Here is a 22665-nt window from a genome sequence, read left to right on the forward strand (position 1 = left end):
TCAGTGTATATATTAACGGTAAGCCCTTCGGAAAGTTTGCAAGCTCGGGTCAATGCTATAATCTCTGCGGCCTGCGTGGAGTTATGCGTAATTCTCTTGGTTTCCACGACCGTGCTCAATGTAGTGATTGCATAAGCAGCTGTAAATGTACCATCCGGAAGTTTGAAGCAGGAGCCATCGCAAAACAGCTCCCCTTGCGGATTGTTCAAAGGAGTATCTTTTAGATCAATTCTACCCTGTGTCTCTTGTTCGGTAGTGTAAAGACAGTCATGTGACTCTTCGTCACTGCAAGCAGTACCTTGCGGGAAAGGTAGGAGTTCAGCCGGATTAAGAACACAACACCTCTTAATTTGGATGTGTGGTGCAAACAAGATCAATTCATATCTTGTCAACCGTGCAGAAGTGAGGTGTTGCGTTTGAGTTCTGTTCAGTAGAACATCTACAGAGTGAGGTACCATCAGGGTTAAAGTATGGCCTAGGACCATTCCCTCACTCTGTTTTACAGACGCAGCAGCAGCGACAGCTTGCAAACATCTTGGCAAAGCGCATGCTACAGGATCAAGGTGGAAGAAAAGTAACCACATGGCCTATTCTTCCCTCCATGTTCCTGTGTTAACACAGCCAAAGCACATCCATCACATTCATGCACAAACAACACAAAGGCCTTTTCATAATTTGGCGGAGTGGCGGCGAGTGGCAGTCCTGCAGTATCCCTTGAATGTAGAGTCTGCTTTCCCTGTCTTCATAGGAGGTGGAGCTATTTCTCAACTACTCTATAACTACCTCAACAGTCCGCGGAGCGGACGCGGAGTGGCGGCGAGTGGCAGTCCTGCAGTCATGGCAGGCGAGGCTGCGAGGACTGCCACCTCCCCAACCTCTCCATTTACTGACTTGGAAGCAAAACGCTGGATGCGCAGTTCGCGTCCTCCCTCTATTTTGGAAGAACTGACAAACGCTAAACAAAATCAAGTCTACTGTTTTCCCACAGCTTGTAGCTCAAATGGAAAAACAGGAAACACTGACAAGTCGGCAACAACACTGTTCAACTTTAAACAGCAACGGAGGAAAGCAGCCGCTCTTACGGCCCCCTCAGCGTTCTCAACGGAAGAAAAACAACGAGAAACGACACCGGAGCCAGAGCCAGGAGCTTCTGCAACATCAATCACGGAGGACTTGCATCTTGAGGCCCGACTCACCGGGTGCCTCGTGGACCCTGTGATCACTGTCCCTCTGGCGCCCTCACCTACTGGTCCCGGAGGAGATACTAGGTCCGTGCCGTCCAGGGGAGAGGATCCAGGCCCACGAGGCTGTACTTTGCCGTCGTCCAAGGCCTCGGCCTCTGATGCGGCCTTGAGGACCGGCAGAGACCGAGGGCGGCCACGAGAAGAAGGTCCAGCAATTGCCGAGCCTGGAGCGGTCGAACCCTGCAATCGCGTCGCAGTTGTAGCCATCATACACTGCAACGCAGCCGCTGGAAAAGAAGATCCCGCCCTGCGGGGGCGTGACTTACCGTCATCTGCATTGAGGACTCTCCCTGAGTCTTTCCACCAGGATGGGGAACTCGTTTGCAATGACCAGGAAAATCCAGGAACTGCTCAAACAAGGGCAGATAAATTGTGCACTACTTCAACGCCGGCCAGGTCAAAACAAAGTAAACGCCCTAGACACTCACCGGCAGCCCATAAAACAACAGAAATGAAACGCCTTAAAGGCGGAAAAAAAGACAACAAAAAAAGAAGGCTGCTTTTAAATAAGGGCCTAGTCACAAAGATAACTAACAACAACGGCCTAACAGCTTATTCGAAAAGGTCAGATAAGGCAATGCAAAACAATGCCTCACAAAACCTGCTCACCAGATTTTTCAACCCAAAAACTTCTCAATACTCTCACTGCACACCAGAGCTTACGGACACTGAAATTTTGGAAGCACTAGAGGAAAACCCCCCACCGTTAAAATATAGGAAGACTGTTCATTTGACTCACCACCCACAAACCTTGGCGATTTTAGCTACTGCTATTTTACACCAAAAGGAGGTGCAACATTCCGACACCTCAGAGGCTACGCCACCACCGTTAATCCAGAAATCCCAGCACCAGATGGTGAAGGGGAGAGAGCTCCAAACAAACCACCCCGCACAACCAAAAACACCACCCGGGGCAATATCCAGTAAAAGCGATGACAAGGAGCGTGACGTTGGCCTACCAATCACTACAAACGAACCAGTCAAGAACTCTACACCGGTGACAACAAAAGAGCAAGTGTTAACAATTCCCAGATCGAAAGATTTTCAACCCAATCCCCAAACCTCTTGGCCAGGCTCTGGACCTCCTCCCGACCAGGAAAAGCATGAGTCTACTCCGACGGCAGATTTGGCCCAATCTAGAACGCCAAATAGCGCCTCTACAGTGGACAAAGAAATTTTAGAAGTACTGGTCGTGAAACGGAAAGCCCAAAATCAATTTCTACAGTACCAGCTAGGCCTTCTCACAGAAGACACTCTCTCGACCATCCCACCACAAGACATTATCATAAATCTTACAAGACGGCCTCCACTGTTTTTTCGCCTCAAAGAAGTCCTAGCAACCAAGCCAAATCGCCTTCAAAAATTCCATCAGAGAAAAAAACCAGACATTTTTTCCATCATGTCTGCAATTTCAATAGGCCTTACCCCATTCACCAAACTTTACGAATCCTTAAATGAGACTCTCAAGGACCACACTTCAATTCAAGTGATGATGTACACTAAACTCATTTTTCTGGAGGGCTACGTGATGGCCCACGAAGAGCGCCTGAAACAAGCAAAAGATCAAAACCTTTATTTTACTCCATCTCAACACAAATCGAGAAAGGAAAACCCAACACTTGCCAATTTACCGCATAACAAAACCACGAGAGAGGTGGGAGAACAAACCTCCTTGTTCATAGATTTGACAGTGAAAACTACCATCAGAAACTGTCAAACCCAAACCGACACAATCCAAACGAATTCAATAACAAAACCTAGAGGCCAAGATGAGAAAAAGGAAGTTGTGCTGGTAGTGGACGATACCTTCCCCCCCAGACACAGGATACCCCTTCCAGAGCCAAAGCACTGACCAAGCCTTCAAGATCTTTACCAAAAAGAAAACGGATAAGGACCAAAGCAAAATGAGCGATTTCCAACCTTCCAACCCAAAGAAACAACAGGAACCCTCAATTAAACCCAGAACTAAACCGAACAGAGTCGACCCAGAAAGTGTTAGAGTGGAGACTATTTCCTCGGCAACCCAGAGCACTCCCACTTCCCAGAACACAGTCACTCATTCTCCCAAAACGACTGAAGACTTCATGATCCAGGAATCGTTGATGAATATTAGCCTGCACTTAGAGGAATGCCACCCATCAGATACCATCGAGGAAATAGTTGAATCGCAAGGAAAAATAGAAATCCTAGAGGGGCTTCATTTCAGCTTAGACACCACCCTAGAAGAAGTGCGCTTAAACCAACTTGCACCCTTCCTCACATTAGAAGAACGTCGTAGCAAAACAATTAAAAACTTAAAGAAGCTGGAACCGAAAGCAACGGAATTTCAGCCAACAACCCAACAAAAAAAAAAAACAATAACGAGCTCCTACAAGGTGAGGGACACTAGTTCAAGGTTTGACTCACAAAGACATCACGCTCGGAGCCACGAAGTCTCGAAAGAGGAGCAGTCACAAGAAAAAAAGTCTAGCGAAGAAAGACCTGAACAAAGTAACCGAAAACAAAAAAATTGAGGTTCTGCATTACAGATCCAAAACAGAAAAATACAAAAAGATCTCCAAAGCCCCTCAAGGACGACTGTGGTCCTCAAACTGGAACAAATTCCAGGAAACCACGATGACGTGATTTTGAATAGAAGCTCAGTTCTAATACTATTCAACCATGTGCCCAAGCTGAGGATAATTAATACGGATGACCTAAAGATTGTTGATCCAAGCCACAGGAAAGGTAAGGCGCAAACATATCTGCACATTTCTTCAACAACAATCAAAGACCTGTTAAGAAGAGAAGCAAAAAATCTACTGAAGATGGGATATGACCTCACAGAATCAACAAACAGTAGAGACCATTCGCGCACTAAGCCCCTCACCCCGAGGGGAAACGGAAATTCCCAAGGCGACTATTCAAAAACTAATTCAAGTACTCAAACATTCCAAAGAAACGGGGAACGTTCGATGGCCAGAATAGAGCAGAGTGAGAACAGCGACACTAAAACCCATGCTTCACCCGGTCCAAAGGGGCAAGTCAAACCTATCTCGAAGTACGATGCAACAGGACCAAAAATGAACCTGAATATGCGAATGTCCTCTAGAAACACTACATCTACAGAAAACTTACGCAAGACCTTCAGCCAACCGGAACAACCTTCAACGTTGGACAAAACTGGAACCTTATCCAAGTCTACAGCAACGAACCTATGGGCTTGGCTTCCAAAAGCACTAACATCAAAGAAATTCCAATAGCAACTCAAGTCCTCGGATAACAGCCATATAGACCACCAGACAACAGACGTGGGTAGACATGAAATCCGTCTATGTTCTTGGAACACGAGGGGTTTCTACCATTTGACCAACCCAGGCAAAATCCATCTAGGGGATTATGATATACTATTTTTACAAGAAACGTGGCTAACAAAATTACCGACTCTATATGGCTACGATCTTGTCTTGGCGCCAGCTTTAAAAAGCATGAAAGGCCGGCCATCTTCTGGCCTTTTGACAGCCATCCGCATGGGGCACGGCTTACAACTGGAAAAAGTTTTAAGAGCCAACCAACACCTTCTAGTAGTTCTTCTAAAGTGGTCCCAACAATGCAATCACGACAAGAAAGATCAAAATACATCTTTAGCCATTTTAAACATATACTGGAATCCAACAAAAACAGAAGTGACTACTTTCCTTAGAGAAATGGAACTAGAAATTGACGAGATTCTGACAGTCCACCAAGTGACGCATATACTAATTTGCGTTGATTTAAATGCAGCATGTCCCCAGCAAAAACCAAAAAAAGCTATAACCCCTGCCGTTTTTAGAGGAAGTCAGTGGCTCGACCTTATGAAGTCTAGACAGTTCCAGAATTTAGACACGGTCTTTCCAGACAAGTCACGTCCACCGACCTGGTCAAATGGAGTCTCAGAGTCCTCAATTGACCACATATTCGTATCACGCCCTTTCTTGAACTTGATCTTAGACTTCAAGGTGAAACAAACAACGGCAAGTGACCACAACCCTCTACTTACAACGTGGCAAAGCTCCAACAAAGCAGTTGAATCGTTGAACTATCAGGTGGAACTAAATCCTCAGGGAAATAGATTACGCCTTACAGCGAAAGATATTAAAGAACTATCCAACAAGTACAGTAAGGCCAAAACAAGTAAACAGGAGTTTGAGACCGATTACGGCCCCTTGCTAACAACATATAGGAAGCCTGGCACTACGAGATCTCTCCCCATAGCGTTAAAGCACTCGTATGACATACGGCTAGTGGAAAAACAAAGAGAATACCGCAAAGCAACTAGACTTGCCAGAAAACTTGAAGTTAACCGAGCAAAGAGGGAGAAAAGGAAAGCGAAGTCCACTTACCGCTCCTGGCTAAAATCTCATCGAAGAAATCTATATCAACAAGACTCCAAAACTATTTTGAGAACCATCTGCACAAAAAACTCGAAAGATTTCTGGACATTAATAAACTCCAAATCATCTACCAGAAGTGCAAGTATTGAAAACGCTATTGGAGAAGTAACCTGGGATAAATACATAAAGAAAACTTTGGTCTACCTTGGGACCTGAAACCCGCTATACTAGAGAGTCAAGAACTACCCTGGGCAAAAATCAGCGATCAAGAAGACATTTTCGACCTAATCGTCAACCTGAAAAATTCAAGGGCTCCCGGCCCCGAAGGTATTACAAATATAGACCTGAAATCCAACCCAGAAGCTTGGTCCTCTTTTATCAGTCAAGTCTTCTCAAGATGCGCGGAATCAAAATCAATTCCTGCTTCTTGGACCACAGCCACGATTGTACCTATATGCAAGAAGGGAGACATCAATGATCCAGTGAACTATCGCCCCATAGCGCTCCTTGATCCAAAAGGAAAGCTATTCGGCGCTTTGCTACTGAAAAGATTGCAACAATGGGCCCTGAATGCTGCATGCAATGATCCATTTCAATCTGGATTTAAAAAGAACTTGGGAACTACATCCAATATTCTTCTGATAAGTATACTAAAAATCAAAATGCTCGAAGGAGGGCCTAGGTTACATCTGGCCTTCATAGACTTTTCCCAAGCATTCGACAGAGTGGACAGGTCCGTGCTTTGGAGGAAACTGAAAACCTGGTCTTGCCCTGAGTCCATACTGAACCCCATTAAAGCACTATATACGAACACGACAGTCCATGTTAAACTGAACTACCAAGGTCTGCTATCAAAACCAATAGCGACCCAAAGAGGTGTTAAACTGGGATGCCCTCTGGCTCCCTCCCTCTTCTTGGCCTACCTTGGTGATTTTCAAACTTCAGAAACCTCTGTGAGAGCCTTCCCACCCCGGGTGGGTCAACACACCATCAGCAGAGTCTTCTACGCCGATGACCTTATACTGATCGATCAAACGCCCATAGGTCTACAGCGCCAACTGGACAACCTGTACGAGTATACTACAGCAAATAACCTGGAAGTAAACAAAAGCAAAACAAAAATACTTACCTTGGGAAAATCAACGAAGAAAACTGAAAAACTGAAGTGGTTTTTTCAATCAGAGGAGAAAAAGTCCAAAACTTCAAGTACCTGGGCATTGTGCTGGACAACACCAAAAAAGAAACAGCCATGCAAGAACATCTGAGAACAAAAACCAGGAAACTTGCCTCACAAGGAAAAGCTATCGACCAAAAGATGGGTCACTTTTCTACGATCCCGGCAATCGATTTCTACAAAATGAAGGTGGTTCCTGCTCTAACCTACGGTATTGAAGCAATGATATTGCTCCCGCGTGAAATTTGGCCAAAACTCGAAGCCTATTATTGGCGAACTGTTCTCGGCCTTCCTACTTCTACGCCTGTAGCATCAATTCGAAGATAACTGAGTCTTTTGTCCTTGCAAGGGACGTTAAACTGTAATTCACTAAGACTTTACAGAAAAATCTTACTTCCTGAAAGTCCATTGCTATACAGACTGGTCAAAATCGAACTAGCAGCCGAGTCTAACAAAATTCTACAATCCTGGAAGGCCTACATCTCAAGACTGCTAAAAGAAATTGAATGCAACGAGAATGACTTGATCACAAATCCGGGAAAAATCCTGAAAAAAATTAAAGAGCTAGACTGGATTATGACGCTGGCAAAAGCTTCAGAAAATAAGCTAACTCAACACTTGCCACCGAATACAAAGAAACTAAATGAACTACAGGGATACATCAAACAATTTCCCAACAGAAAAGCAAGAAACTGTATTCTAAGAGTGAGATTGAACTTGTTGCCTACAAATGAAATTAGAGCCATTAGGGGTATGTCAAATCTATCACACTGTAGATTATGTCACAATACAAACGAAAAAGAGACAGTTCGACATCTCCTACTGGGTTGCCCAGAAACCAAATCAATCAGGACCGCCTACATGCGACACTTCTCTTCGGACACTTCTTTAAACAGTGAACTTTGTTGGTGGTCAAGAATGACTAGTGGAGATAAACCGACTTGGCTAACGGCTACCACGCAAATAATTCACCAAATTATGGCAAAATTGGACACTTTGACCTCTCCAGAAATGACAGCAGCAAGTCAGGACGCGACGTTTGCCCTCTCAATCTCGCGAAACCCAGAGGTAGCAGCTACGAGTGAATAGACATCAGAACTAACCATATCTTCCACTCACTAATACCAGCTTGAAGAGGCCGTTGAAGGCTGAAAATCCTAGCAATTTTGCTTCTCTCGTAAACAAAATCAACAAAAAGATATCTAACAGACATGGACAGTGACAAGATCTTTGTAAAAATCAATTTTTTATTTTGATTTGAAAAATAATAATTTGGTGTGCCCAAAACCGGCACCGAGCACAATGCAGTCTTAAGCAAATCAAATGCACGCTGGTGCTCCATGTTCCACGGCAATGGAAAAGAAATGCCCTTCTTCGTCAGAGCCAACATCGGCTTAATCGTTAATGAGAAATTGGGGATCCACTGCCTACAGTAAGAAGCCATTCCTATCAAGGCTCTAACTTCTTTCTGCGTATTTGGGACAGACATGTTAGAAATGAGTTTTATCCGTTCAGGCGTCAATCTTCTTCCCTCCTTTGACAGGAGAAAGCCTAAATAGGTGACCTCCTGGCAACAATATTGAAATTTCTTAAGCAAAGCTTTATGTACATGTTTAGCCAGGTGAATAAGCAACAACACAGTGCCCTCCTTACAAGCGCTTTCTGAGTCGGCAGCTAAAAGCAAGTCATCCACATATTGAAGCAGTGTATAAGTAGAGGGCAACTCAAGGGTATCGAGTTGTTCTTTCAGAGCCCTACTGTAAATGTTATGACTTTCTGTGTAACCCTGTGGTTCACGGGTAAATGTGAAGGAGCGTCCCCCTAAGGTGAATGCGAACAAATACCTACTGTCCTTGTGTATAGGAATACTAAAGAAAGCATTCTTTAGGTCCACAACACTAACGTGAGTAGCTGAAGCCGGAATCATAGTCAGTATCGTCGTCACATCAGGCACAATTGTAAATTGGGGAGCGACGATCTTATTGATGGCACGTAAATCAATTATGAAACGAAAAGGAATCGCATTATCGCCTTTTTTGTACACGGGCAAAATCGGACTATTGCACAAACTACCTGCAATTTCCTCAATCACCCCTCGATGTACAAAATCGGAGACGATGCATTTGAAAGCTTGCTCACCATCGACTGAAATGTTATACTGCGGAATGCGCGGCAGCTTCACTCCATGTTTCAAAACAATCTTAACAGGCTCAATTTGCAAAACGCCGACATCATTGTCGTCAACTGCCCATAAACACTCCGGAACATCACTAAATTCCAGCAGCAAAGGTCTAGTCAAGAATTGAGAGACAGAAGGTTGCTGTGGTGAAATCATCAAACGCACTCCATCAGAGGAACAATGAATTACCGCATTTAATTCTTTCAACAGATTCAAACCCAGCAAATTCTCTCCACAATTCGAAGTCAAAATGAATGGACAATGGTCCGTAAACGGACCCAAAGAAATAGGTACTGGCGAAGAAACCGGACAGACAACTGGTGTGCCAGAAAACCCTACAGAAACATTGGTTTGTCCTGACTGTGGAATGTTTGGAACCCGAGAATGTCCAATGGAACACTTTTGTGCCCTGTATCTATCAAGAATTGATGTTTCCTATTTCCCACTAACATTTCAACGTAGGGACCTTTCTGATTGACAGGAATAGGCGTAGGTTCCAAACCCTGCTTTGGGCAATCCTAACGAAACAGAATATCGTCAAAAGGAAGTTCTTCAGAGAGGTAAGCGGCAGAAGGATGGTCAAATATGTTTCTAGTATCCACACTTGGTGCCCGATTATCCTGCGAAAAAGGTTGCTGTGAATCTTGTGAAAACTGACCTCTACTAGGGCCCCCTACACCCAGGTGACCTCTGGGTCGTCTATCCATTTCCCAAATGTGTTATTTGACCTCTGTCAGAGAATACGCATTGTGCACGCCAATGACCCTCTTGCCTACAATAGGCACACTGGTTAATGTTTACAGGACCCAAGGGCACATTTCCTTGTGGAACATACTGACCTCTAGTTTGTGAATTACCCCCTCTAGGGCCTCTAACAATTTGCTGCAATAATACTTTTGTCTTTAAATCACCTTTTCTCTTTTCGACTCTTTCTTTTTCATTATTGACACGATTCTCATAGTACTGAGCCATGTGCAGTACTTCTGATTGAGACTTCGCTTGCCAAGCGCTCTCAGAAGACATCATTTGCAACGGGATGTCAGGCAGCAATCCACGCACAAATTTTTTCAAAGGTAGCGGGCGCCCCTCTCTCGATAGAACAAGGCTTGATAACCTGTTCAGTGGTTATTAACCACTTGAGAGTTCGCAGACACTGCTTTTTCTCACTGTGCCTTTCACAGATGGGAAATATCCATTTGCATATCAGTCTTTGTCCTGCCCAGGGGCAGTCCAGCACCGAAATGCAATGGCAATTCCAACCTGAACGAGAGTACCACCAGCAACCCCATACACGTGTTTCACCCTTGTTGGGGATCATCAGTGAGGTGAAGCTGATGCCTCTCTAAGCACAGTGAGAGGGAGACCACATCTGGTTGCCCCCAGGAGACCTAGGGTTACCAGTCCCAGGTTCCTTGTTTTTTTTCAAAGGTAGCGGGCGCCCCTCTCTCGATAGAACAAGGCTTGATAACCTGTTCAATGGTTATTAACCACTTAAGCGTTCGCAGCCACTGCTTTTTCTCACTGTGCCTTTCACAGATGGGAAATATCCATTTGCATATCAGTCTTTGTCCTGCCCAGGGGCAGTCCAGCACCAAAATGTTTTTTTCAAAGGTAGCGGGCGCCCCTCTCTCGATAGAACAAGGCTTGATAACCTGTTCAGTGGCACAAATTTGTCTACAAATAATCTTTTCCCAGACTCTGTGCCTAAGTCTTGTCCACTGAAATCCGAGAATACCTGTTTGAACCGATTAAAGAACTCGGTAGCAGCCTCAGACTTCCCTTGGACACAGGCGGTAAGCTTGTCCCAAATAATTCTATTCTCAGGAATTATAGTTTTCAATTTCGCAACTATTCTGTCAGGCAAAGTTAATATTACCTGAGGCGGTCTCTCGCCAGCTGGTCTTTCTCCATCGAGTCTAGTTATGTTAGCCCATGTATCTCCTAAGCCTGGTACGTCATTTATAGCCCTAACCTGTTTCCACAAATCTACGGGCAGGAGTACAGGAAATAACAGATCCATATCACTTAAAGTGAATACTGAGGATTGTAAGACAGACTATTTCTTTATAGAACCCTGTCAGATTTTTCCTAATGTCGGGAATAGATTGTCTAATGGTGTTCACTTCCTGTCTTGAGAACGGGATGTGAACGAACTGTCACACATAATGTGCAGGAATATCTCGAGCAGGTGTACCTGCTACAGCATAAGCGGGAATCTCAACTTTTGGGACAAATGTCAGAGGAAGCTCTCTCATAGGCAACTGAGAAATAGGCAACTCCGAACGCTTACTGAGCAACAGAGCCAAAATCGAGCGCTAAAGCAGCCGAAGAAGTGTCAAATGAAAAAGCTCTCTTGTAAATACTTAATAGCTCTGTAGGACATCTAATCTTTCTTTTTACACACTCATCCTGTAAGTATTCTACCATTACCTGTATCACTTTCCTCTGCATTCCTGGCGTATACTGACTATACGTGTCATATACTTCAACTGGAGTTATCGACGAGCCTGAGATCCATCTAATCGTGTCCTTCATGCAAATTCGCATTTCCTCAGATATCAATTTGCGACAAGGAAGGAACCGTTTCTGCACATACATACTATCTCCATCTTCATCCTCATTCTGTAACCTTTCCAACTCCTTTCTATACTCAAGTACCCTCTCAACATGCTCTTGTACTTTCTCCGCAGTGTCTCTAGAGAACGCTAAGGTGTTCAGATCCCTCAACCCTTGTGGGAGATCTGAATTGTTTAATCTGTCCCACATTACACATAAATGAATACCTAATCCCTCAATAAAAACATTTTTCTCAGGAATATTGTCCATATTAGAAAGTGTGGTAAAAACATTAGCTCGATCACCCCCCTACATACAATGCTTAGCCCACGCAATCAATTCACGTTTCTTCTCTGGAGGTACAGTATTACGAGTGAGAACCCTCCATTCCACTCCCTGATCTACTACAAGTGGTATAGAACCACTTGGAAGAGGGAGAGTAGGCATGTTCAACGGAGGTGTTATTACTGGTACAACAGGAAAGAGCGGAGGAGCAGGTGGAGGAGCAGCAACAAAAGGAGGAGCAACGACTGGAGGAAGAGGAACGATAGGAGAAGGAGGAGGAATAACAGCACGAAGAGGCAAAGCAGCAGGAAAAGGAACATACCGAGGTGGCACAGTGGTACCAGGCCTTCGTTCATTTAACAATTTATCGATAAGTTCGTCGGAAACATGAAAGTCTTTGGAAGGATAGATTTTCTGGATACCAAGTGAGAAAGCCCTATCCATATTCCTAGCTGACTCAGACTGTGTATCTTGGTCATACAACAAAGCTTTTTTGGCGTTTGTCTTATGACAGCGCGCATGTTTTTCTCTACTCTTTAGCTGCTGTAAAGCTTCTTTCTTCCAATTCTGTAATACATCAAATGCTGCAGGTCTAGCCTTTTTCTTTAATAATATAGATTCTAAGTATTCAATACGAGGAATTTAAAAACTACTGTTGATTGGCCACTGAAGTTCGGAAGCATGTCTAGTTTGTCTGTGCCAAATATCATTAAACACTATACTACTAATGCCATGCTTAAAGTACATAGTACAAGCCGGCGACCCCTCCTGTGGCGCCGGACGTCTAAATTCCAAAGATTGTCTGTCACTGCGGAATAATGCCCTAAAGCAGGCAGACAATTTCCCAGGCATGTCAGGATACTGGTGTTACCTGGTCAATAATTGTACTCGCGAGTGCAATGCTCCAAAACAAATTATCAGGATTTTTTTTTTATATACTTTATTTAACCCAAGGGTTTTAAAAGTTTTTTTTGCGTTTCATTCCTTTCCGTTTGAATATTGTTTACCTATGTTCATTTTTCTAAAGTTGACAGAATTGTGTCCAAGATTTTTGCTGTGGCGGTGACCCAAGTGGATATTTAAGAATCGGGTCACGACTCAGCTGATCAAGCCTAAGGAGGTCCGATCGGATTTCAAAGTTTTTCTAACCAATTTTACCTTGTTTTTGGTGATTTCGGCAAATCTGCCCGCCTCGATATGTGGACCCTCGTCAAGATGCCGACTCGGACCGCGTGCTCACCGTCCAGGGATGGGGCCGTGCAGCTCTGCTGAGGTATCGCTTCTCATTCAGAAAGGGGCCCCTTTTTAACACCGTCCGATCCCGGTCCGATAGCCGCGTCAACCTTCAACGAGCGGGCATCAATCTTGAGGATCCCTATTCGGGCACCATCTGTGAAAGGAAAACAAGATATCGAGGCCGATTACCTTGAAAAGGAAATACACCAAACGCAGGTTATAAAGATACACAGATCTTTATTCAAAGTAACTGAACAGTTTTCAAAGAAACAGTATCGGATATCTATCAGGCCCTCAGTTCAACACAGCCAATACCAGCCCGTTCGGTGTGGGAAGTGAGAAGGACTGTACATCAGAATAGTCATGCCTTTTATTCAGTATGTTCTCTGATGTTCAGCCCACTTGCAGGTTAACCATTTCCATGGGCTAGAGGTTCATGCCGAGTTTGTTCCCTAATTTATGCAGCTATACATTTAGGGGTTATCCTTAACATATTCGCAAACAAGTTACAATAGCAACAGTGTGTCTTCGGATTTCGCGTTGAGCCTCTGCATATAACTTTGTACAATATAGTAAAACAAGTGTTCACATAAGATGCTCAGACAGTATTGTGCACAATATATGTTCATGGATTAATCTCGTTGGTACAGGTAATCCTTTATACACAGGTCAACGAAGGACAAGGTCTCAATACATGACCCTAACATTTGGCCTGCAGGCAGTTTACACAATAACTTGTATTACAGAGGTCAAGACAGCCATGTTACATTCGAAACAACACTGTCCACCATCTTAGAACACAGGGTGACTTTAGAGAGAGAATCTAAAATGGCGGATGAACCTAAAATGGTGGCTTACACAGATCTAAGGTCAGGACCTTGCAACGCGGATTTTCCCCGCAGAGCGACTTGGCCTAGGCCAATATATATATATATATATGTATATATATATATATATATACACACACGATCTAGAGGGTATAATATGATTTCGCATTCAACAACTTGCCCCTGCTTATTTCCACCAACCTACCCAATCTCACCTCTGCCTCCCCCACTAATCCTAGTACATCCATGTCTACTACCTCCCCCCATCGCTAAGCCCCTACCCCATACCTTAGCTTCCCCCGTACATGTCATCCTACCTCAGTCTTGACATTACCATGCTTAATTTAAAAAGTCAAACACAGTGTATGCTGGCATCTAACATTAGTAGTACAAACAGTAAAACAACGTCTGTACTCTGCAGTGCAGAGAGGTCGTTCCACTAGGTTGCTTACCAATGTCATTTCTGTGCACAAACTCATTTTCAGCCATGTTTGGAATTACTGGCTAAGTAGCCCAAGTATTTACTGCATTCTTACCTAGAAAAGTAAAATGCAAACACACCAGTTGCTCATATGGTCTAGCTGTTTATACAAGCCTGGTACCAACTATCATTACTAGAGGCAGTGTGCTGAGTGGCAACACAAGAGGTGCCACTCATCCACACCTGAAAGGTGCTCGACAACCAAGCTCTGATCTTCAGGACACATGCGCATTTCCTGCTACACCCGACAGTGCTGCCCAGAATCTGGCTATCAGTGGTGCCCCTGACTGAAGGCAAGATCATAGTGTGGACGGGGGCTCTTTTTAAAAAATACAAGTGTTTGTATATGAGCGTATTTGGTTTGCTAAAAAGTGTGCATTTTTGTATATGAGCGTACTTGGTTTGCTAAAAAGGGTGCGATTTATTTTGCATGAATGTGATTTACAGTTGCAATGTTGGCATATATCGTAGGCACAGGCATCATAAAAAGGACGACGATGTGGCTTATTGGATTTATTCCTGTGCTAATTATACAGAAACAATTATAAATCGTATAGCCTTTTTAAAAATTCTTCTAAATGATTGTGCTCTTAAAATGCACCTTTTAAGCCAATTATTTTCAAAATGCTGCATTAAATCCCCTCCACTGAAACCAGTCGCCAGTTGCTAATGAAGTTTAATCATTTGAAATGCATGTACCCGATCAAAAGCATCCCACCCACTCCTGCGGCAACACAAGTGGCCTAAGTCACTCGGGGCAAAGGAAATGTGACTCTCACCATTTTATTTAAAGGAGGCTATGGTAGCCTTTCCGGTAGAGATGGCATGAGGGTGGAGCATCAAGGTGACTGAAGGAAAGCATGTGAGGGGGAGGGGAAGCAGGAGCCTCACCCCACATCAGCCAGAAACCTACATATGGCACATCCCCTCCGTACTCAAAATCCCACCAAAGCCTAAGTTATATAATATGACTAAAGTTGGAAAAATCCCAGGCCACACATGTCAACATGTCTGGCACTCATCATAAGTGGCACATTTCATTTCACTATATCCCCTGGCGTGCACCGAGAGCGCGATCGCCATAAGGGTATACATATGGTGACCCCCTTGTCCCTTATCCATTTCAATAGCAGTCCGAGTGCCTCTCACCAATCCTGCATAGATGCTCAAGTGACAGTGTAGGGAAATAATGGGCCGACATGGAGAGGAACATTGAGTGGGGCTAGGAGGTTGGAACCTGAAGATGGCCAGAGTGTGCGAGGCACAGAGTAGGACACCAGGTCACTCTCCCAATCAGGGAGGTTGCTAGGTCTGGAAAAGATCTGGGGTTACGCTAACGTCAGGACTCGGGGCTAGCTAGCCTTTTGGTTGTAGCCCCTGAGCTTCTATCCGGGGCTACAACCAAAAGACCCAGCGCTATAGCCCCCCCAGCACCTTCCTAGTGACGCCTCTACTCCCAATGCTTTTTGCAGGAGGTGGGCATTCCATCCCTGCTGCTCTCTTGCCAGCTGAACAGCCAGGGCTCTGTGTTTTTAAACTCAGGCTTACTGTAAAATTGCTTAGCATGGGCGCCCACTATTTTCAGCAGGAGCTGGGAATGGAAGAAAGGACCATAGATAGTGCTATGAAGAGATTGACAGAAGTAAACATTCAATCAGGGAGTGCCTGAAGCGGCCATGTGTGACGCAGGTCAACATCTGGTTAGATGAATGCTCTTACATGAAGAAATTAACAGAACTATTGCTATATCCTTAAATAAATCTGAAAGCCGACGCTACACAGGAATATTCGGGGCCACAGTTGGCTTTGCCAACTTCCAGATGAATCTGATGAGGCAGACAATTAGTTGATTTTCCTGAAATTGTCAGCATAATTTAAGGACCACTGAAATTGATCTAAAAAACGAAAGCTGCAAGGTTCTCAGCAGCTGTCAAATGTTTCCAGGAGCATAAAAGGAGTTACTTTTTAAAGCTGCATACCTGTGCATAACACATTCCTTCAATGGCCATTCCTGCACCAATGTCAACCTGCGCGGGAACAAGAATGAAACGATTAGTTGAGGACAGAGCAGACTCCAAAGTATGCAAGGCGATGCTTGGGAACAAGTAATTAAATTAGACCTACATCGGTTACATGTCTAACATTGACATGCAAACGGGCAGGCAAAGCACAATATATTTACATTTTAAAAATGCAGCCATTTGGTTCTTGTAAATGCATACAGCAATTCATAAATATCTGTTGCTACCCCAAGTCAGTTCTTAAATAGAGTTTTCTAAATGTGTACGTCTTCAGAATCGTCCTCACGAGAAGAGTGGTTCTTATGGCAGGAATGACTTCTATATAGCACCACATTCTGCAGCAACACGAAAATGTTGGGCTGGCATGGAACCTGCCACTTCAGCCAATGCTCCAGGCCAGCACTTTATGTCCTGGTGACAGGGGTGTTGCTAGTTCTAGAAACTATCTGGGGCTGTCAGGAATCGGGGCTAGCTAGCCTTTTGTTTAAAGCCCCCCCGAGCTTCTACCCGGGCCTACAACAAAAAGACACGGATCTATAGCCCCCTCAGCAACCCCCCTAGCAACGCCCCTGCCTGGTAACGGTCCTGGTGACACAGTAGAGCAGCCAGTAAACAGGATAGTGCATGATGAAATCATTCCTGAGCCTACCATAAAATGCAAAACTATTAACTTTTTAATCGACAAGATTGATGACCTACAAACAAGAGATCAATACTGCTAAAAAGGTCAGACCCAGTGCCCAACTCCCTCAACCCTACAGCACATAAACACAAAACTGTACCGACTTCACTCCCTTCACCCCCAAAAGATCTTATTGGCACCTTTGCCTCACAAACTGTATACAAAGATGAACACCCAACCCGCTGCCATCTTCTAGGAGATCAAGGGGGCACTCTTACCCGCCTCCTCTAAATAGTAAATGCCACACCTGCGCAAGCAGCTTTTCGACCACACTACTAATCCGCCCTCTCCTCAAAAATACCACATAGGGCCCAGACAATTTAATGAATGACCGTCTAATCACTAGCTACCAATTCATTGGAAAAATCAGTTTCCAACCATGTCCATGATCGAATGAATGAATGCAGACTGCTTCACAACTATTAATCTGGGCTCAGACTAGAACGTAGCACTGAAACAGCCCCCACCTGGGTCAGGGATGCCGCTCTTCAACTAATGGACAAAGGGAACTCACCCCTCAACTTCTTTACAGCATTAAACACAGTTGACCCTCTCACCAGCTTACACGTGAACAGAATGGGCTTCTAAACCTCTCTGCATCTTACCTCTTGGACAGGCATCTAGAAGCCCTGATGGGTAAACTCATGTCACACTGCAGCGCTGCCGCCTGCAAAGTCCCACACGGCTCGATGCTCTCCCCAGTGACCTTCTACCTATGCCTGGAGCCATTCTGATCACTTCATAATCCCCGGGACATCTCACTCCACAATATGTGGACAACACCCAAATATTAAAAAAAAAAGAAAAGTTGTACCCAGCACATACCAGAAGCTCAATCCCACAAAGACAAAATCTGTCATATTTGGGCACACATCTAAAGCAGGCTTCCATTCAAGGGTGGCAAAACAACATGCACGTTGATGGCCTCACAACTCATCTGGCCACAATTACAAAATCACTTGGGCTCAATATAGACAGCGCTCTAGCCTTCCGACAACTAATCAATAGGGTCCTAAACCGCCTGGGCCCAGCTATACCTCCTTTGGAGGAGGAGACTCTTCCTTCCACTGGAGGACTGCAGAACCTTAGTCCAGGCTCTGGTAATCTCCATGTCGATGGGGGAAATAACCTCCTCAACAGTATGCCAACGATGCACCTGGTCCAACTTAGGGACGCCAAACATGTTGCGGCACGACTCCCAGCCAGAATACTCTCTCACCTATAAGGCAACCACCGCTTGCAACCCCAACTACAAAACTCTGCAGAACAGGTGGATCACGCTCCCTCGGGAACCAGGCCATCACGAGGCTCGCCACAAAACTGGCACGCAATAAAAACAAAAAACAGGAAACAGGCCTTTTGTTCCAATGCCCCTGCCTACAGGAACACCATCCCGGTGGCAATTCTGACTGTGCCAGCGTTCTTGCAGTTCAGGAAGGAATTCAAGACCTTAGTGCCACCAAAGGACTGTGCATTCCTGCATTACATTCTAACCCTGTGGCCGGAACGTCCAGTGCCACATATTGGAACCCCTTCTCTTTACCTCATCATTTTCTCTCAACGACACGCACAGAGCGCTGTTGCTTCCCAACCAGGCTTGCCCTATATAAAGCCAAAATACCAGAATGCTTTGAGCTTTTCTACTCACCTCATATCCAAGTTTTAAAAACATTATAAAACGTGAGAAATCAGCCGAGTCACCCAGACTGTGAGGGATTTAAAACGTAAGCATCAGGCCAAGTGCCCAGTTTTGTCAATTCTCTGGATCCAGTTTTGTCAATTCTCAGTGCTTTTCTGACTGGAAATCTTCTGGCAATATCGAGGGCGAAGGCTGTTCTCCACTTTCTGACACCCCCGAACCCCCCCCCAAGTGAAGAGGATGCCATTCCCCCGCCTTTGTGGCGAGGTACATTTATGAAAGAACACCTCCAATGTTCAGGGGTAGTGGGTCCTGAGGTAATTCTCTGCAAAATCAGGTGGATGGTCGGTAAAAACAGGAGGTTTATAAATGACGGCCTCCTTTTAGCAATACAACCCCACTTTTAATGTGCTAAGAGAATGGCCATGGGATACACACAAGCTCATGTTTAATTAGCGGGTCATGTACAATGAATGGCAGTGTTCTGAAACTCAGCAAAATAATGGCTTAAGACAAGTGCTCCCTAAGCCGCAGGACTGGGGCAGAGTGCCCAGGTGTGCCCACGCCATGTGTGAGGCGATCATCCAGTCCGGATTTCTAAACTCATAAAATCGTTCTATTAAAACCCCATTTCTCTCATACCCAAATACCAGTAACCTCAAAATGGAACGCCCCAAAGTCGGACTGGCGATTATTATTTCATATTAAAACAAAATAAACGTCTTTTGATTCAGCAAAAGGGCACACAGCGACATAAAAATGCAGTGTTCATCCTGCGCCATTCAATACTTCTCTTCCAAGGCTCTTATGATGGATAAAATGGGCAAAGATAGACAAAACTGAATGGAGATGCGTTTAATGACCTTTGGTGGCCAAGGGCGGTAATACATGTATATTAAAACAAAAATAATACTAACGCGGGTGCTCTCAAGTGGTCAAAATGACACTTAAATAGGTATGATATTAATCATGGTTTCATCAACATCAAATGACTTCATTGATAATTTGGTGGCGATTAAACAAGGATTAAAACCATGATTGCTACAAATCAAAAGAATACAAAATCTGGTGCAGGCGCTCTCAAGTGGACAGAATCTCCACGCAAGAACGTGATGAGGTCAGAATAAAACACATTACTCAAGGAACTATGCAAAGCATAAACACATTATCACTGTTAGTGCTGGGCGGAGGTTAGTAATACGGCAGAGACCAAAACAACGAACACAATTGCTGTTGGCCTTACAGCCTCTGTTGAAATGTTATGTTAACGTTAAAGGACATTTGTACCGCGCACTATCAGCACCGGAGTGGTCCCCTGGTGTTCTGGCGGCTCTGAAAGAGGAGGGGAGGTTGAGTTAGTGGGAGGAGGCAGGAAAAGTGCAAGAGAGCAGTGATGTGCTGTTGGCGGCCGTTGGCTGGGCCTGGGGTGTTTGCGGCTGGACTATGTGTGTTTTTGTTTGGTTGTTGAAATGTAGTGAAGTTTATGCGGTTTGTTGTGCTGTAGATTTTGGTTGTGTTTGGTTTGGAGTTTGAGAGGTGTATGCAGAAAGGGAAATTGTTAGTAGAGTTGGTTAGTTTGCGTCTCTATCCTGAATTCAGGCACTCGGCTTGCGCAATCTCCACTGGTGCGGCTCTGTCCTGATCTGGGTCCGACTGGCATACAAGGTTCCTTACTCCTCTGGCCACCACCTCTAACATGCTCTCTTATAGCTCCCCTTATCCTCCCTTCATACTCCTGTGGTCAGTGCATCTGCAAATGTCAACCTCTCAGGTAGAGTGGTGATTGCCAATATCTCGACAATTCCACTCCACTGTGGTACCTGGAGGTAACTAAGGGACGGGCAAAAGTGTTGGTTGATTGTCTGGGGGAGTTGGCTCAGTCTTCGTGCGTGCCGCCTGTGTTCCAGTCTATCCGGTGTCACCCGTCCAGGTGCCGTGGGAGCTACCTTCTCGGGTCAGGGATGGACGTGTCGCCGGAGGGATAATTAACATGTCTTCTTTATTTGAATCTCAGACCGTAACTAACTCCCCTTCTCTCCCCTCCCCGCTCCCACATCATCCCTCCGGGGTCACGTGCTTCCTCTTAAAGGAGCCGTCCCACGTAATAAGACCCACGGACAAATGTAGCATCTGCTCAACATTCTTCCACTAGGCGAGCCGGTTTTCTAACAATCCATTGAGGCGCCTCTATCATTTCTTCACCCATGGACAGATCAGGGCTGTCCAATGACTCAGTCACGTGGGTATGAATTCTCCCTCGGGGAAACCACTCGTCATCCCTTTCCTCTCGTGGTGGAGGATCAGGATCCAGCCACGGGGAACTTTCCTCCTCTCTTTTGATCAGCTTCTTGAACTGTGAACTGTTTCTCATTATCGTTTTGTCCTTGTCCCTTTGATGGCAGTGCGTCCCTTTGATGGCAGTGACGTTCACTGTTTGAGGCTCCAACCGGATGTCTGTCTTTCTGGGAATTGGTTGCTGTATTAACACTTCATTGCCCATCTGGAATTCCTTTGGTCTTGCCCCTCTTCGTACATGAGTCTCGATTTGAGTTTTTTCTTTCCATTCTTGATCCCTGCGTTTTACTTCCGGGTCACCTTCCTGTTGGGAGGCAGGGTGTCGGACAATGCGGAAGCATATCCCGTATCGCATAATCAGCTCAGCTGGTGCTCTGTTGGTGACCTCCTGGGGAGTGTTCCTGTAGTCCCAAAGTAAATCGGCACAATGCTTGATGGGGGTCAGTACCATCGATGTGGGCCCTTTGCATGTTTTTTTTGATAGACGCTATAAATCGTTCAGCCATTCCATTTGCTTGGGGCCACCTCGGGGTGATCTTCTGGTGTGTGACCCCCATGTGTTTTGTAAAGGAGGTGAACTCATGTCCGCTGAACGGGGGTCCATTATAGGATTTGATGGTGTCAGGTATCCCCCACTCACTTAGCGCCTCTTCAAATGTTGCCATCACCTGGGTGAATGCCGTGGTCACTACCTTCTTTACTTCTGGGAACCTGGAGTGTTAGTCTATAAACAGGAGGAGGTATTCTGCTGTTTCCATGGATCCATAAAAATTGACTGCCACTCTTTCCTAGGCTCTTCCAGGAATGTGCGTTAGCTGTGTCGGAAGAGGTGGCTCTGCTCGGGCTGTGCACTGGCATGCTATGCAGTTCCTTACCCAGCCGTCTACCATGGAGTCTAGGAATGGGAACCACACGTGGCAGTGAAGCCGACGCTTGGTGTTGTCTGCGCCTCTGTGTCCTTCATTTGCTGTCTTTATTACTTCTGCTCTGAGTGGTGCAGGGATTACTAGTCAGCATCCTCTTAGTAGTAGTGAGTGATCCTTCACCGCTAGCTCTGTGTGTATTTTGTCTAGACGATCCATGTCTTCCTTGCGCACCCCCGGGTGGTTTAGCACCGCTCGGCGATAGTCGCTCCATTTGTTGTTTGCGATGAGGCTTATCGCTAGCACCAGGGAGGGGGTCAGTCGCAGAGGCATTTGCGACCATCTCTAGTGTCACTGCTGGCAGGAGTGCGTTTGACGCTACGTAGTTTATGTATTCCGTGTCACCTGCTCTGGAGGTGGGCTTTCCTACCAGGAGCCGTGACAGATAGTTTGCTGGGTTGCTTTCGCAGTCTAATGCCCCATCTTTCGATCCTCAGTGGCATTTTGGTGCAGGGATTGCCGAATACTGACAACAAGGCCTGGTGGTCAGTGATGAGGGTGAATTTTTTTCCTATTATGAAATTGTGAAAATGCTCACAGGCCCAAACCGCAGCCAAGCTTACTTTCTCTTGCTCGGGAGTAGGTGGATTCCGGAGGTCCTAGGGTCCGGCTCGCCTATGCAACTATGTGCCTGGGGTGCGTATCTTCTCTGCTAGTTTGGGCCAGGATGGCCCCTAGGCCTGCTGGACTCGCGTCTACAAGGATTTCGGTGTGCCAGGTAGGGTCAAAGTACGCCAACCGTTGGGCCTCTGCTAACAACATCTTAATGGT

The 22665-nt window shown here is 45.3% G+C and overlaps 1 protein-coding gene across 1 annotated transcript in view; it reads right to left on the minus strand.

Moving 5' to 3' along the window:
- ECHDC2 (enoyl-CoA hydratase domain containing 2) overlaps positions 1–22665 on the minus strand; it is a 190342-nt gene that overhangs the window by 52195 nt on the left and 115482 nt on the right. Inside the window, exon 9 of the mRNA XM_069642179.1 lies at positions 16314–16361. Coding sequence (XP_069498280.1) covers positions 16314–16361 — 48 coding nt within the window. The remainder of the gene's footprint in view (positions 1–16313; positions 16362–22665) is intronic.

The sequence above is a fragment of the Ambystoma mexicanum genome, chromosome 1q (genome assembly GCF_040938575.1).
Source record: "Ambystoma mexicanum isolate Mex_15411 chromosome 1q, UKY_AmexF1_1, whole genome shotgun sequence".
NCBI classification, from domain to species: Eukaryota; Metazoa; Chordata; class Amphibia; order Caudata; family Ambystomatidae; genus Ambystoma; species Ambystoma mexicanum.